This window comes from Podarcis gaigeae, assembly GCF_964106915.1.
Source record: "Podarcis gaigeae genome assembly, chromosome: 12".
NCBI classification, from domain to species: domain Eukaryota; kingdom Metazoa; phylum Chordata; class Lepidosauria; order Squamata; family Lacertidae; genus Podarcis; species Podarcis gaigeae.
Window position 1 is genome coordinate 48,020,740 of NC_139688.1, and position 16,487 is coordinate 48,037,226.

The 16,487-nt window shown below is 43.5% G+C and overlaps 1 protein-coding gene across 2 annotated transcripts in view; it reads right to left on the minus strand.

Moving 5' to 3' along the window:
* LARS2 (leucyl-tRNA synthetase 2, mitochondrial) overlaps positions 1-16,487 on the minus strand; it is a 62,936-nt gene that overhangs the window by 18,504 nt on the left and 27,945 nt on the right. For both annotated transcript variants that reach the window (XM_083705635.1, XM_083705636.1), the window contains exons 12-17: positions 14,998-15,281; positions 11,577-11,675; positions 9,875-10,012; positions 5,662-5,765; positions 4,401-4,583; positions 1,798-1,967 (exon numbers count right to left, since the gene is read on the minus strand). In XM_083705635.1, the coding sequence (XP_083561761.1) occupies positions 1,798-1,967; positions 4,401-4,583; positions 5,662-5,765; positions 9,875-10,012; positions 11,577-11,675; positions 14,998-15,281 (978 nt within the window). The remainder of the gene's footprint in view (positions 1-1,797; positions 1,968-4,400; positions 4,584-5,661; positions 5,766-9,874; positions 10,013-11,576; positions 11,676-14,997; positions 15,282-16,487) is intronic.

Here is a 16,487-nt window from a genome sequence, read left to right on the forward strand (position 1 = left end):
AGCTGAATGCATTACCGTATTTTTCGCCCTATAGGACGCACTTTTTCCCCTCCAAAAATGAAGGGGAAATGTGTGTGCGTCCTATGGGGTGAACACAGGCTTTTGCTGAAGCCTGGTGAGCGAAAGGGGTCGGTGCGCACCGACCCCTCTCCCTCTCCAGGCTTCAGAAAGCTCTGCGCAGCCCTAGGGAGCCCGGCGCGAAACCGCGCCGGGCTCCCAAAGGTTGCGCAGAGCTGCCTGTGCTCCCGAAGGTTGCGCAAGCTCCCAGAGTGATGCCGAAGCTGCACTCAGCTTCGGCATCGCTCTGGGACCCGTTCTGGGGGCTGGGGTCAGGGGAAGCTGGGGCCGCACAAGCTCCCAGAGCGGGCTTCCCCCAACCCCCGACCCCAACCCCCAGAACGGGTCCCAGAGGGATGCTGAAGCTGCGCTCAGCTTCGGCATCGCTCTGGGAGCTTGCGCGGCTGGGGGCGGGGGAAGTCTGAGCTCCCCCCCCCCCCAAAAAAATCTAGATGCGTCCTATGGGCCGGTGCGTCCTATAGGGCGAAAAATACGGTAAATGTGAAAACACTGTGCCTTATTAAATCATTTGTTCTCCAGTAGGTGCTGGAAGAGGCAGAATGGCTGTGCCTTTTCTCAAACAGTCTCTTGTGGCACCTTAGGGCCTAACAAATTCATTATGACATAATGTAAGTGGACCATAGTATATGAAAGCCTATGTCAACATTAGTTTGTAAAAGTTTATGCCACAATAAATTTGTTGGTCTTTAAGGTGCCACAAGAATCTGTTTCTGGTGAAGAAAACTAAACCCTCTGGAAAATGTCTCAAATAATTAACACTGAGTAGGCTTCCAAGGAAGTTACTGCTAGATGTTTATCTTCCGCTTTTAAAATAAAGATGATGTATGGTAGATCTAAGTGTGCCTGGCTGTGCAGTGGGATAAGGATTATCACCATCCAGCAGCATTTTAGAAACTGTTCTTGCTTTCTTTATCGGTGCTTCAAGCTGTGCCACACAAAACAGAAGAAATGGAAGCACTTATGGAATTTATAGAGCGTAACATTGCTATATTACCTGCAGAACAACAACTTAGTCTTTATAACACAGAGAGACAATTCCTCTATATTGCTTTATAACACTTCTAGCTTTTTCACATCTGGGGAGCGGGAATCATTATCAAACGCCATTATGGAGTCACATTTACTTTCCCCAGCTTAAAAAGGAGGGAGTTTTAAAAGCAGTAGAGAAAAGTAATCAGAAGGCTAATCTACTATATATCTTGGAAAGTGAATTGTCTGTCTGTCCATTTGTTTGTTTTCTATGGGTTCAGCTGCCTCTTAAGAGATTGTCGCCAAACTCGGCACAAAGGTTTCTGAGGTGGGGACAGCACTTTTTGTTGATGTTTGGACGCCGCCCGCTATTTTGAATCAAGATGGTAGACTGACACATCATTTTGCTGTGACTTTACCCATTTGGGGGTATAGGTTTGGTTGCCTCTTGAGATACTGTCACCAAACCTGGCATGAAGGTCGCCATTTTGAATCAAGATGGCAAACCAAACTGTGACTTTGGCATGATTTCCCCTGCTTCTTGGTGTGACGGGTCCAAACTTACATATTACCACTATCCATTTAACGGTAACGAGGGTGAGTGGGTTGGGGGGTTATAACACTCCCCTCTATATTCTATTAAAATAAAAATAACATTATATTGTTAAAGTTTAGTGTGACAACGGACAAAACATCACTAAAAACAAAAACGACTCCATCATTTTTAGAATAGCCAGAATTCTTTCTAACCTCAGAGACAGTGCTGTTCTTTTGCTCCCAGATACGCTTGGCTTCAGCTTTCTCTTTCTGATTCAGTAGCTGTGGACTTGGCAGAGTTCCAGAATTCCTAGCTTCAATAAATTTGGTTGCTAAGTTCCAGAGGCGAGATTGCCATCTTTCCACCCCAGGGATTGCATCAGCTGAATGAAAAATGACAGGAGAGAGAGGTTTTCATTAGCACCGAGTTAAGATAACATTTTCAGAGGGAGAAAAAGAAGATAGACAAAGAGTTCTCCCCCTTTTAATTAGTCAGCATTTAACAGTTTTGAAGCTAGCAATACTTTAACATACAACTTGCAACCGGAGTAAAATAAATTCACTACCTTACTGCTATGGCAGCTACACTTTATATTTGAAATATTCAGAAGTACTTTCCTTTTTGTTTTTAGGCTGAACGCCTAGTGACAGAAATGCCTTAACAGAGAAGGTCCTTTCTACCACTGACATAAAGTGAGGACAAACACAAGTACTCTTCTCACTAGAGAGGTCAAAGAAGATGCAACTTCAAGTGGTGCAACTTGAAGAGCAAAGATACAAGCTGCTGGTGCAGAATTCAGCAGCCAGGTTGCTCACCAGAGCATGGGTGCAATCCTGCTCCTCTCCCATGTGTGGGCTCTGTGCTTCTGGAAGCCTTCTGTTCCCCCCAATCCCCAAAAGGCTATATGAATTTGACTTCAGCAATTTCAATGACTCAGGCATTCAATTTAAAGCCCCAAATGAAAGAAGAAATCTAAAGACTAGGTTAGAAAGAGACAATCCAATAGGCAGGTGTTATTGTCCAGATGGTATCTTTGGAGTGCTAAACTGGAAGGAAAAATGGAGATAGTACAACAGTTCGCACAACACGTGCTCATTTTGAATTCAGCCACTTTTCAAATAAAAATAGAATAAAACCGTCTCTCACTAGCGATGATAATAGCTTGACCCTGTCTGCTATTAGAATGAGTAAGGATCAGCACAGACTGTGGACTAGGGTCACTGAGTCATCACATCTGACATTGTAAAAACCCTCTCTGAAAGTATCCTTAATGCTTATCCTTCATATAGTATCCAAAATGTCTTCAAAACAGAAAGCAAACAATCACTGCTTTTTGTTTTTAACTCCGCCAATTGCAAATCTGCCGTGGAAAAAAGCAAAGCACATCACAACAGCGCAAGATTCTAAAAGGCGGAAACAGGTTACAACATAGGAGATCTGGAATCTGATCTCCCAACTTATTAAAAATGAATGTTAAAGCAGATGCAGGATGCTTTGGCGTTGATCACAAAAGTGGAGCTGGGGGCAGGGTGGGCAAGTTAACCCTTCCCTTCATGTAGTTTTCTTGGTCTAAACAACACCCCCCCCAAGCTGTCATTAAGCTAGCAGCAGGGGCGAAATTACAGGTATCTTTTCTGTTCACATTTTTTCCACACCGGTGCCAACAGAACTTCAGAGGGAAATTTAGATTGGGATAACCCGCAGGGAAAGTCTGATCGCAGATGTCCAATATCATCCCCAAACTCACCACGATTTAGAAACAACTGGACGTAGATTATGCTTGTTCCTATGACAATTCACAGATAGCATGCATTGTAGTAAAACTGCAAAAGCAGTACAGTGGTGCCTTGGTTCTCAAACAACTTGGAACCCAAACACTGCAAACCTGGAAGTAAGTGTTCCGGTTTGCGAACTTTATTCGGAAGCCGAACGTGCTCAGTTTTGAGTGCCACACTTCCGTTTTGAGCACCACGCTTCCGATTTGAGTGCAAGGCTTCCATTTTGAGTGTTACACTGAGATCTGTCTGTTTTTGCTATTTATTTTGTGTGTTTTTTGCTTTGTTTTTGTGACTGTGTAGACCCAGTTCAGCTACTGACTGATGGATTGATTGTGTGACTGCAGTACATTTTCTACTGCTTTTATTTTACAGATCCATGGTCTTGTTAGATAGTAAAATTCATGTTAAATTGCTGTTTTAGGGGTTGTTTTTAAAAGTCTGGAATGGATTAATCCATTTTGCATTACTTTCTATGGGAAAGCACACCTTGGTTTTGGAACGCTTTGGTTTTGAAACGGACTTCCAGAATGGATTAAGTTTGAGAACCAAGGTACCACTGTAACTATAAAAAAAACCCTATAAGAGATATTTTGCCCAAAGTGAAAAGAACTGTCTAGATCAATCTGCGGGTTTTGTCAACCATCTAAGCCAGGGGTTGGCAACGTGTGGCCCGTGGGCCAGATCCGGCCCACCAGCTGCCCCTGAACCAAGCTGCCAGCTGGTCAAGTCCACCACGCACTGCGCTAAACTGGCACAGCGTGGTGCGGGGACTCACCAAGCAGCGACAGAAATCGCGTCTGCACACGCAGATACCAAAAATCACTTCTGCGCATGCGCGATTTCCGGCAACACAGACATGTGCAGACGCGATTTCTGGCGTCACACTGTGCCAGTCCGGCCCACGGATGATCTCCGCAGGAGTGATCCAGCCCATGGCCGGTAAGCCTTGCCGACCCCTGATCTAAGTCCTTAAAGGCATTTTGTGCAAACACAAATCAAGGAAAAAGAAGAATTTGGGTGCTGGGAGGGTGCCTTACTCTTTGCATCCCACAAGATGTCCTGCTCTGGAGGGGAAGCAAACAGGATGTAGAGTCTGACTGTATCAATTCCATACTTCTGGACCATATCTTCAGGCTCTATACCATTGTGCTTGGATTTACTCATTTTTTCCCACATCACTTGTAGCTTTTCTTTGGTTTTTATGTGAACAGGTTCAGGACCTAAACAGAGAACAACACAGGAAAAACAACAACTGCTTTTGCTCTACATGTTTAAAGAATAACTGGTTGCTTTCAATCCCTTCTCACACAATTATAATACGCAATTGGATTGCTGCAACATGTTGTATGTGGGGCTGTCTCTGAAGACAGTTTGGAAAAGCCAGGTGGTACAGAATTTGGAGGCCAGGTTGCTCTCAGAGGCAGGACAATTTGAGGATATAGTCCTGGCCCGACTGTACTGGACGCACTGGCTGCCAATTAGTTTCCAGGTTCAATTCAAAATGCTGGCTTTGACCTATTAATTCTTACAGGCACCATTGTTGAATGGTCTCCCCAGGGTTAGCTCTCTCTGATCCAAAGCAATTGTCTTCTAGGGGCTGAGAAGAGCAACATCTTTTAAACATCCTGGTGAATGTCCTTCACAAAACAACGCTTTTATGTAAGTCAGTGCTTTGGATATTAGAAGGAAGTAGCAGGGAGCGGAAGAGCAAATGAGTTTCAATTCCACTTATCACGCTTCCGGTTCAATGCATGAACACTCCAAATAATTTACATCTGCTTCATCCATACATAAAATATAGGAACAGACATCAGACCAAAATATGCAGTACTCTTTTCCAGATAAACATATAAAATGCTATTCCGCTATCCACAATCATCTACCGGGAATACCTTGCTAGATATATGAAAACCTTGCCTATTCCACTGATGAAAACAGCATCATATATTGTTATAGTCAACTCAGTTCTAGCATCAGTGTGTGCAGTCTATTTCTTCCCTTAATACGATTACAGCAAGATTTGGAAAGCTAGAAAGCCTTGTCCACAGAAATATGGTGGAAACTGTTCAGAGGTTTAATGGACTAGCCGGGAGGGGGGGGTCCTGTGATCTCACTAAGGGAAACCCAGCACAGTATTGGTTTTTGAGCCATGGTACCACCACTATAATTGACAGAACCAGCTACTTATTGTTGCCAAGTTCTATGTACCTGCCAAATAACGATCTTTCCCAAAACTGGTCATTTGATTTTTTTAGGATATAGCTAAAGGAATGCAATGCCCATAACAGACTCACTCACCAGTAAGATCAATTTCTTCTCTCTTCAAATACTGCCCAGTTGTCGCTAGCCTGAAAGTCCGATTCTTGACAATACCTTGAACTAAGAGTTTATGAAAAGGCTCTCTGAGGACAAATAAAAATAATTCTGCTGAAAATAACATTCGGAACATACTTACAGCATACTGTATACATGTAAGTTTTGGTGATGGAACATCAAGCTGAATACTCCAGGAGCAGAGATCTTGAGCCACCCTGAAATTTGCACCCATCTCCTTCAAAAAGCTGGCCTCACTCTATTTTTGTTCTCTGTGTCAACCAAAGGGAGCATGGCATTCAAATGGATTGGGACCACCTTCCCCCCCCCCCAAGAAAACCTGCATGGACCCTCCTTTGGGTCCCCTGCCTCTGGAAGAGAGGCAGTTAGTGACTGAAGATCAAGCTTCCTTGGTGGTCGCTCCCCAAATTTGGAATACCCTCCCTATGGAAAACTGCCGGGTACCAAGCACAATGACTTCTGGGGCAAGGAGAAGCCCTTTTAATTTGCACAGCCTTTCCCATCTTCTGTCTGCCTCTGAATATCAACTGCTGAAGATTATGAATGGGAGAGAGCTCTTGCCATGATCGCGGCCTTCCCATAGGCATTTGGTTGTCCACTGTGGGAGCAGAACGCTCAGCTAGAGGCAGGTCTTTGGTCTGATCCAACTAGGCTATTCTTATGTTTTGTTGTTGTTTAGTTGTTTAGTCGTGTCCGACTCTTCGTGACCCCATGGACCAGAGCACGCCAGGCACTTCTGTCTTCCACTACTTCCTGCAGTTTGGTCAAACTCATGCTGGTAGCTTCAAGAACACTGTCCAACCATCTCGTCCTCTGTCGTCCCCTTCTCCTTGTGCCCTCCATCTTTCCCAACATCAGCGTCTTTTCCAGGGAGTCATCTCTTCTCATGAGGTGGCCAAAGTATTGGAGCCTCAGCTTCACGATCTGTCCTTCCAGGGAGCACTCAGGGCTGATTTCCTTAAGAGTGGATAGGTTCGATCTTCTTGCAGTCCCCTTCATGGATCACTGCCTTGCCGTGGCGAAGGGGCTTGAATAACTCAGAGAAGCTATGAACTATGCCGAGCAGGGCACCCAAGATGAACAGGTCATAGTGGAGAGTTCTGACCAAATGTGATCCACCTGGAGGAGGAACCGGCAAGCCACTCCAGTATCCCTGCCAAGAAAACTCCATGGACAAAGACAACAGGCATTCTTATGTTTTAGTACTGTGTTTTAACCACTGTAATACTAGCTCTGTTCTAAATTTGATTTTGTATTGCTGTTGCTTTAATATGCTTCAGCGTATTTAGAAAACTTTTGTGACCTGCTCCAAGAGTCTCCCCAAGCAGCTCACAACCTGTTTGTAAATACATATAAATTCATGTTCTAAATGAATGAGAGAACACATAGCTGTCTAGATGAAAAAAGGTAGGAGCTGTTGCAAGGGCCTGGGGACAGCAATCCAAGAGCCAGATTCCCAAAGAATCAGTCTGGTTTCTACCAGGGAACTCATAGAATCATAAAAATGCAGAGTTGGAACCCCCTTCCAGGACAGATGGACATTCAACCTCTGCTTAAAAACCTCCAAGGAAGGAAGAGGCCACCACTTCCCAAGGGAGTTCATTCCACTTTTGAACAGCTCTGTCATAAGGTTCTTCCTGATGTTTAGTCGGAATCTCCTTTCTTGTAACTTGAATCCATTGGTTTGGGTCCTATCCTCCAGAGCAGGAGAAAACAAGCTTGCTTCATCTTCCACGTGACAGCACTATAGATATTTGAAGATGGCTGTCATATCTGGAAGGACTGAGGCTGAGGCTCCAATACTTTGGCCACCTCATGAGAAGAGAAGACTCCCTTGAAAAGACCCTGATGTTGGGAAAGATGGAGGGCACAAGGAGAAGGGGACAACAGAGGACGAGATGGTTGGGCAGTGTTCTCAAAGCTACCAGCATGAGTTTGACCAAGCTGTGGGAGGCAGTGGAAGACAGGAGTGTCTGCCGTCCTCTGGTCCATGGGGTCATGAAGAGTTGGACACAACTAAACGACAACAACAACAACAATCATATCTCCTTCTCAGTCTTCTCTTTTCCAGGCTATACATGCCCAGCTCCCTCAACCGTTCCTCATAAGGCTTGGTTTCCAGACCCTTGATCATTTTAGTTACCCTCCTCTCCACACGTTCCAGCTTGTCAATATCCTTCTTGACTTGTGCCCAGAACTAGACACAGCATTCCAGATGTGGTCTGCTTAAGGACAGGAGCTCACCCATTGCAAAGGTTCCTCTCCACTAAAAATACGTTTATCTGAAACGGCCACACTTTACCATACATGGGAAAGGCAACTTAAGAAAAGCATTGGGGGGGGGGGGGAATGGGCAAGTCTCCTGGTCAGAGGTAATTTTTCAGGGAACGTTTATATTTGATGACATAGTGTTAATTCACAAAAGTTCCCTTGTTGATATAAGATGAGATTTCGGCTCATGTTTGTTTGCAGGGGCAGATGCTGGTTAGAAGCACAAAATATTTTACCATGTATGGGAGTAACAAAAAAAAGGGCAGATCTTTGTAAGTATGGGAGATTTGGGAGGGAGTGGGGAGAAACAGAAGGGGAAATGTGCTTAAGAAGAGCCTGCAAAAGTCTGGAAAGCAAGCAGTGCTTAGTCACAATGAACTCTACCTTCTACAACATCTTTCCTAAATTTATTGCTCAGTTATTCACCAACGGTAACAGCACCCTCTCATGGCCACATGTAGAAGCACAAACTAGCTGCTTTTGTAGATCACATACTGGGAAGAGCTTGCTTCCAGTTTTATTCTGAGATATTATCCATACTGTAGTGCAATGTACGATTCCATTATTTCTTTAAGCAGTTATTCTTGGACCTCTATCTATCTATCTATCTATCTATCTATCTATCTATCTATCTATCTATTGTATCTATTCCCCAGTTCATAGTGCTCTGCTACTCCACACGCTCCTGGCCTTCTTCTTCTATTGCCAAAATCACCTCAATTAAAATAGCCTCACTGCAACAATGACTGGGCCTCAGGCAAGGTCCGCCCAATCCTGTAGGATATGAATTGAAAAATACTCCGGGGAGGGGGAAAGGAAGGACCAAAAAGTACGGCTCATTATTTTTTAAAGAGAAACAGAAAACACCCCAATTCAGAATCAGTCACATGATACAGACCTGGTAACATGATTGCAATAAGGAAGAAAGCATTACAGGTGGCAACGATTTCAGGAGCATCCAACTGACATGTGATCGCTGATGCGCAGGGCCTTTTGGACCCGGAAGAAGGCAGAACAGAGGGTGTAGGGGCATAATGGGGTGAGGAAGCCTATAAGGCTCCACCGATGCACGTGGGGACCACGTGGGGGGATGCTGCGCGAGTGCTCTCTGCCAGTACTTACATCTTTCCCCCCCAAAAAAACCCCCTTTAAAATAGATGAAATCCTGCTTCATGGCAGTATCTGAGGATGGGAGGCAATTACAGACACTAGCTATAGGGTCTTGGAACAGTTACACTGAGATGCATGTTTCTTTTCTTCAGTAATCCTGAAAAGTGCTGTTGGGAGCTAACTGGTTTTTGTTGCCGTTGTTTTGCAGGTGCTGTCTGAAGCCGTATAAAGGTAAAGGTACCCCTGACCATTAGGACCAGTAGTGGATGACTCTAGGGTTGCGGTGCTCATCTTGCTTTATTGGCCAAGGGAGCCGGCGTACAGCTGCTGGGTCATGTAGCCAGCATGACTAAGCCGCTTCTGGCGAACCAGAGCAGCACACGGAAATGCCGTTTACCTTCCTGCCGGAGCGGTACTGATTTATCTACTTGCACTTTGATGTGCTTTCGAACTGCTAGGTTGGCAGGAGCAGGGACTGAGCAACGGGAGCTCACCCCGTTGAGGGGATTCGAACCGCCGACCTTCTGATCGGCAAGTCCTAGGCTCTGTGGTTTAACCCACAGCGCCATCTGCGTCCCCTGAAGCCCTATAGAAATCTGCAAAACCAGTTTGACTAGAGACTACTGCAATTCCGAAAAATGGGTACTGGCAGCTCTGTAATACTACTACCATCACTTCTCAGAAAATCTACCAGGTGTACAAAGCCTAAATACAATGAGAAGTGTTGTATACAAGTGACCTTGCTTCCCCCGCAAGCTTTTATTACACTTAAGCCTGCCACTGTTCTCGCACTTACCTGTGTTTAGTCATCTTCTGATTATGGCAAAAATGGCTGAAGAATCTGGCATAGTACAAATGCATAACTGCATGCTCCTTTCCTCCAATGTACAGGTCGACAGGCATCCAGTGATCTGCCAAGTCTTTGTGAAAAGGTCTAATAGAGAAAACAACCAATGGGTAATGAGAAGAAGCATAGCTGACCAAGGAAAGTTAGAATGATTCCAATTAGTAAAAAATCAATACAAATGGATTTGACTGGCTTACAGGAGCAAACATTTGGATGCTACCAGCAGGGGGCAACATGACTTCATTATATTAAAACAAAATCCATCCTATAGATTCAGTGGCTGTAGTAATCCAAACAACACTTCATTATAAAATCAAATCTTCATATTGCTTAGGTGCAACTGAATGACAGCAAAGGGTATCAGATATCTCTGTTTTTTTTAATTTAAGTTTTTATTTATACTTTTCAAGTTTACACATTTCATTACTTTTACAATCAATTTAACATTTCAAAATTTGACTTTCTTCCCCCTCTTTCTGTGGTTCCTTAATTATTATTTTTTTAGTATCTTCTGCATATCCAGATTCATTTAACTTGCTCATTTAATTATCTACTGTAAATATATACTCTTGTGAAACTGCAGGTTATTACAATGATCCTGCTAATGTTTTTATCTGTTTACAATCTGTTGGGGTTTTTCAGGTTTGCATATCTGACCAACAAGAGGTTTACAATCAGTGAGGTCATGTAGGAATACCTTTATGTGCTTAAAACTACAAAGCTGTTGTAATGTAAAAGTTCTACTCTGAATGAAACAAACACAACTGTTTAAACAGTAGACGTGTGATAAACCCTCTAAACAGGTTAACTCTAGACTTAACTGAATGGACTCTGATTCCTGCTCTTAACATTCCTGCAGGTGTACAGTGAGATAGCTATGACTCTAAAAGCCATCCCCAAAACAAGGCATTGGTTTTTAAATGGATAGTGTAATTTGAAAGTTTTAGGGCTGCACGCGCACCAACTCCAATCTGACTCATGATGAAATCAATCTGTGGAGGGAGCCAATGTTTAACTAGGATTACTCTGGTCTGCCATTTTGATTCAAAATGGTGCCTAGTGTCCAAACATAGACAATGTTTGGTGATGATACCTCAAGAGGCAGCTGAACCTATGGCAAAAAACTGGCAAAATCATATTGCGGTTGACCATCTTGATTCAAAATGGTGGCCGGTGTCCCAACACGGAAGAAAAATGCTGCCCCACCTTGGGAACCCTCATGCCAAATTTGGCAATGATAACTTGAGAGACATTCCAAACCTATGAACAGACAGACAGGAAGAAAAGACACTTGCAAAAATATACAGATGATGAGCTCTTTAGATCCTGGGAGGTTTTGACAAGAAGGTGGTTTCAAATACACTGCATTCTGAGGTGGTGAGAGGACTGCACCATGTCAGAAGATGAGCTAAGTGGTGCAATTTAAAAACAACCAACAGGCTATCTCCTTTGTATACTGGGGAAAGGGCACCACTGGCAGAACAAAAACAGACCCCTCATAGCAATCATCTTTTTATTGTGTTCAGTATGAACTTAAGGATTATCTACAGGAGAGCCTTGACACTCCTTCCAAGTTGAGCTATGAATAACAGGACCAGCTTATAAGATTACATACCAGCCTGCTTGAATGCAGGCTGCCTAAATTACTTACCTCTCAGAATTATGAGGATCAGTGTACCTTAAGTAATACCAAGCTGAATCAACAAATGTATCCATGGTGTCCGTTTCCCTTTTTGCAGGCTGCTTGCACCTGAGGAACACAAATTATAATTATTAGGGTTCTGCAGAGATAAAAGGGAGCCATCTGGGGAGCTTTGTTTGCACGATTTTTTTTTATGATGTCCCTTATGAGACTGAAGCCGCATTAACAGCCAATTTGCAAACTACAGATCTGCGATGCTCACTTGTTGTATAAGCCAAGCGTCTAACTGGGTATGCGAAGTCAGAGCTCACACATCTCAGCGGAGGCGAGATCTATAAGTCTCTGCTTTGCAAATCATATCAGAAGTGAGAAATCAGAAATGTCATTCTGATTTCTGAACGCCTTCTCTCTCTCTCTCTTTTTAAACCCTTACATCTGATGAAATGAACTTAAAACTGAAAAAATGAAAAACTAAGAGAATCCAAAATGGGTAGATTCATTCCTTCCGACTGTCAAATCCAGCAACCCCCAGTTAATCTGAATGGATAGGAATTCAAATTGGTCCTAAGCCTTACAACTTGCATGAATGAGTCATAAATGAACGAACCTTTCAAGAGTCAATTCAGTGATCTCTTATTCTTTCAAACTACTGTCAACCCTCCAGATTTCCCAAGCACCAAGGTACTTTATACCTTTTACCAGCATTACACTGTAGGATCCCTGAAAACTCAAAAGGAATAGCAGAAATCTATTCCTCTGAGAATGGGCACATGGATGTATGCTCCCAGCTGAGTGTTCACTGAAGCCTTTTACAACAGTAAAACGTGGAACATAAATGCTATTACTCAAGATTTGCTATCATTTTATAAGGATATAAACTTGTGTGTAGATTTACAATACACCGATAATTAGTTTGGATCCGGATGAAGTATTTTAAGTCACACCAACAAACTTAGTCTGGTTTAAGCTCATTCAAAATACTGAGCAGATGGCTCTCTTTTTCCTTTAAGTCCCAGCTTATGTTTAGCCTGGTAAATTGGATAGACATATTCAAAAATCTAAAGGGCTGTCACATGGAGGACGGAGCAAGCTTGTTTTCTCCTGCTTTGGAGGGTAGGACCCAAATTAATGGCTTCCAAGAAAGGAGATTCCAACTAAACTTCAGAAAGAGCCTTCTGACAGTGTTTGACAGTGGAATAGACTCCCATGAGAAGTGGTGGTCTCTACTTCCTTGGAGATTTTAATGCAGAAGTTGGATGGCCATCTGTCATGTATGATGCAGTTGAGAGTCCCACATTTCAGTGGGTTGGGCTATATGACCCACGGAGTCCCTTTCAACTCTACAATTCTATGTTTCTTTGATTCCAAGATCCACTGGACTAAACAAGAGACTACTTGCACAGTTACAGAATTTTGGGCTTTATTGATTAATGAAATGCTGTGTGAGTGAGATAGTCATCTGTAGGCAGAGAAGAAAGCCAACATTTGATTCTTGTAGCTTTCAGATGGATGTGTAGCCAGGGCATAGTATCTTATATAATTGTCTCTCCATTTGTATGAATCCTTTCTGGGCAATCCTCTTTCCCAAAAGCATGTGGGTTGAACATGGTTGCTAAAAGATTACATGTGTATGTGTGTGCGCACATTCACACACAAATACAGAAACCAAGATGGAGGGTGGGGAATGACAAGTTTGAAGGCTTCACCGTGTAAAAAGCAAGAAGTGCACAAAAACTAGTATGTCAACTTCATGTGATTCTTTTGTAGATAAGCATGGAGTGGTTAGAAAAGGCAGGTGCTCAAAGTAACTGTTCATTATTATCATCATCTCAAAATGGCGTAAGTTGAAATCAATTTCCAATTCTTAATCCCTAGACATTGCTGAACACAGGAATCACCAAGTGACACCTTTTTGTACATTTTTAAAAAGGAATTACAGTCGTACCTTGGAAGTCAAAGGGAATCCGTGTCCATTCGACTTCCCAAACGTTTGAAAACCAAAGCGTGGCTTCTGCTTGGCTGCAGGAAGCTCCTGCAGCCAATCGGAAGCCGCGGAATCCCTGTCGGACGTTCGGCTTCCAAAAATAGTTCGCAAACTGGAACAGTCACTTCCAGGTTTGTGAAATTCGGGAGCCAAAACGTTCAGGAACTAAGCTGTTTGACTTCCAAGGTACGACTGTACTTCTGGCTCCATTCTGAAGTGAGACATTTGTTAAGAGGAATTTCTTGGCTGAGATTTGCCTGAGCACAGTTCTTTACATCAAATGCCTTTTGCAACAGCAACAAAATGGAATCAGTCTTTCTGAGTCACAGCACTGAGGTACCGCACTACCAAAAATAATCTATTCACTAGCTCTCGAATGTCCAGAGAAAGTGACAGGTTTACTGCTTCTATATTCTGAAGTGTGAATGACTTGAGATCACTTAACGGCTCCAACAAGGCAGCCTAACAATACAGAATTCATCATGTCAACTCTGCTGAGAGCAATGTTCCATTATACGCATGATGAGGAAACAGTCTCTCAAGGATACGGATAAATTCAGATCCTTTCCACCAAGCATTAGCCATCCACCAGACCCTGGAGAATACAGATCTAGTTTCCCTAATGAAAATATAATTCTCCAAATCTGAATTAGATTCTGTTGAACCAAGCAAACAAAAGGCTTAAATCTAGCCTGCATAAAACTCCTTTCTAATACAAATAGCTGCCTGACATAAACAACAAGAAGCTCAGATCTAAACCAAAAGCCGCGATCCTAGGTGACTTTACACTTTACCATTTTCCAGTGCAGAGATAATCTTTTGGTACACAGAGCAGCAGATTCCTGATCCCTTTACTTGCAGCAAATAAAAACAAATGATACCCCCCCCCCTTGCCCTCACACTTAAAAGAAGAAATACGTTAAGCAGCCCTGGCACCAGACTCATGCAAGAGAAGTGAACTAAGATCTCCCCATTTCCCAACGAAAAACAGCCCACAGAGCTTGCCTTAACTCCGTTTCCAATAGTAGTACAGCTAACCTTGCTATAAAGAGGAAGACAACGCCTTCCCTCCAAAGAAAAACCCTGTTCCTCTAATGACTGAGCTCAGCAGTAAGAAGAAACAGACACACAGCCTTTTGCAGTTAAGATCTTTTTTCTGCATAAAAAGAACTGGTGAATAGAAAGAACCTGAGGCTGCTCTCCACTTTCACAGAAGGCAATGCTTTGGGAAGTAATAGCACAAAGGTACCCTGGGGTGAGATAGTCAGATTTGTAGGACACTTAAGCTTTAGTTTTCTGTTCTCTCTTCTTCTTTTTTTTTAAAGAAAGCCAGAAGCCACAGCATCAACCAAATGTTTAACCGCAATAATAATAAAAATGAAACAAAATTTACTCCTCTTCCAGCCAAATCACTGACCAGAAGCTGTAAAGAAAATGTGAACTCACCTTGGACACAAGGAGTTTACCCAGTGTGAAGCAGAAGCCAAAAGCGAGCCGCCCTTTCCGGTAAAGGATGTGACACTGGGCAATTGCACAGGTAAGTCTTCGTAAGGGACAGGAAGAGGACCGCAACTCTGGCAGTGGATGATTGGAATAGGCGTCCCCCAATAACGCTGCCGCGAGATCAGCCAATCTTTCAATTTACTGCTTGTTAAGTGTCCTCCTACTCCTTTATTTTTGGCTTGTTGAGTGATGGCATTTAACGCTTGCTGTCTACTCATACCTGTGAACTGTGAACGACAGATGTTGGTGTATTCCAATGTTCTCACTGCAACGGTAGTCACAGTAATGGTATATGTATATGTCCCACCACCCATAGTCAAGAGAATGGAATTCTGTCCAAAGTCCTAATAGTCTCTCAAATTTTCTCCATTTTCATCTTCTGTTCGAGCCTCAGTTCCCGGCAGTCTAATGATCAGGCCACTACTGGCAACTGCTCTGTTGGATTTGGGCATGATGTCTGGCGTGAATTTACAGATGAATTTCCTGAAACAATTATTTTAATCTCCTAGAGCAGGGATCTCCAACCCCCAAGAGACTGCGATCTACTACCACTATAAAAAACTGGCAGTGATCTACTGTTGAGCTTTTTTTGGGGGGGGGGGGTGATCAGCTAAGATCAACCAGGGACATACTGCGATTGACTGGTAGATCACGATCGACCAGTTTGGACATGAATGCCCTAGAGCAATTGTTTCAATTTGTTTCTGGTCTTGCACTAAACAGGTTTTAAAAATAAAAGTACAGTAAGTCTCTGTTGGGCAAGTGGCTGAGAAGCGATACTATGAAGCTGTATTGCTTTGCAACTTAAAGAGATTGTTTTAAACATGTTTGTAAGTAAAGGTAAAGGGACCCATGACCATTAGGTCCAGTCGTGGCCGACTCTGGGGTTGCGGCGCTCATCTCTCTTTACTGGCTGAGGGAGCCGGCGTACAGCTTCTGGGTCATGTGACCAGCATCACTAAGCCGCTTCTGGTGAACCAGAGCAGCGCACGGAAACACCGTTTACCTTCCTGCCAGAGCGGTACCTATTTATCTACTTGCACTTTGACGTGCTTGTGAACTGCTAGGTTGGCAGGAGCAGGGACCGAGCAACGGGAGCTCACTCCGTAATGGGGATTCGAACCGCCGACCTTCTGATCGGCAAGCCCTAGGCTCTGTGGTTTACCCCACAGCGCCACCCACGTCCCAGCAAAACATTTTTGTACATAAGAAGAAACCTGGATTTCAGAAAAGTATTTTAGGATGCATGTGGCAGAAGTCCTGGTCCCATCTATGCAGCAGGAGAAAGTCTGCAAGACCAAGACTTTGCTCAGGCTCATTCTAGCTCATACATGTAGTGCTAAAGCAGAGTATAGTATTTTCATACTAATCACTATCTTCTATTAGTACATATCAGATGACTGCGATAAAAGCCAGCAGTGGAGACTGCCAGC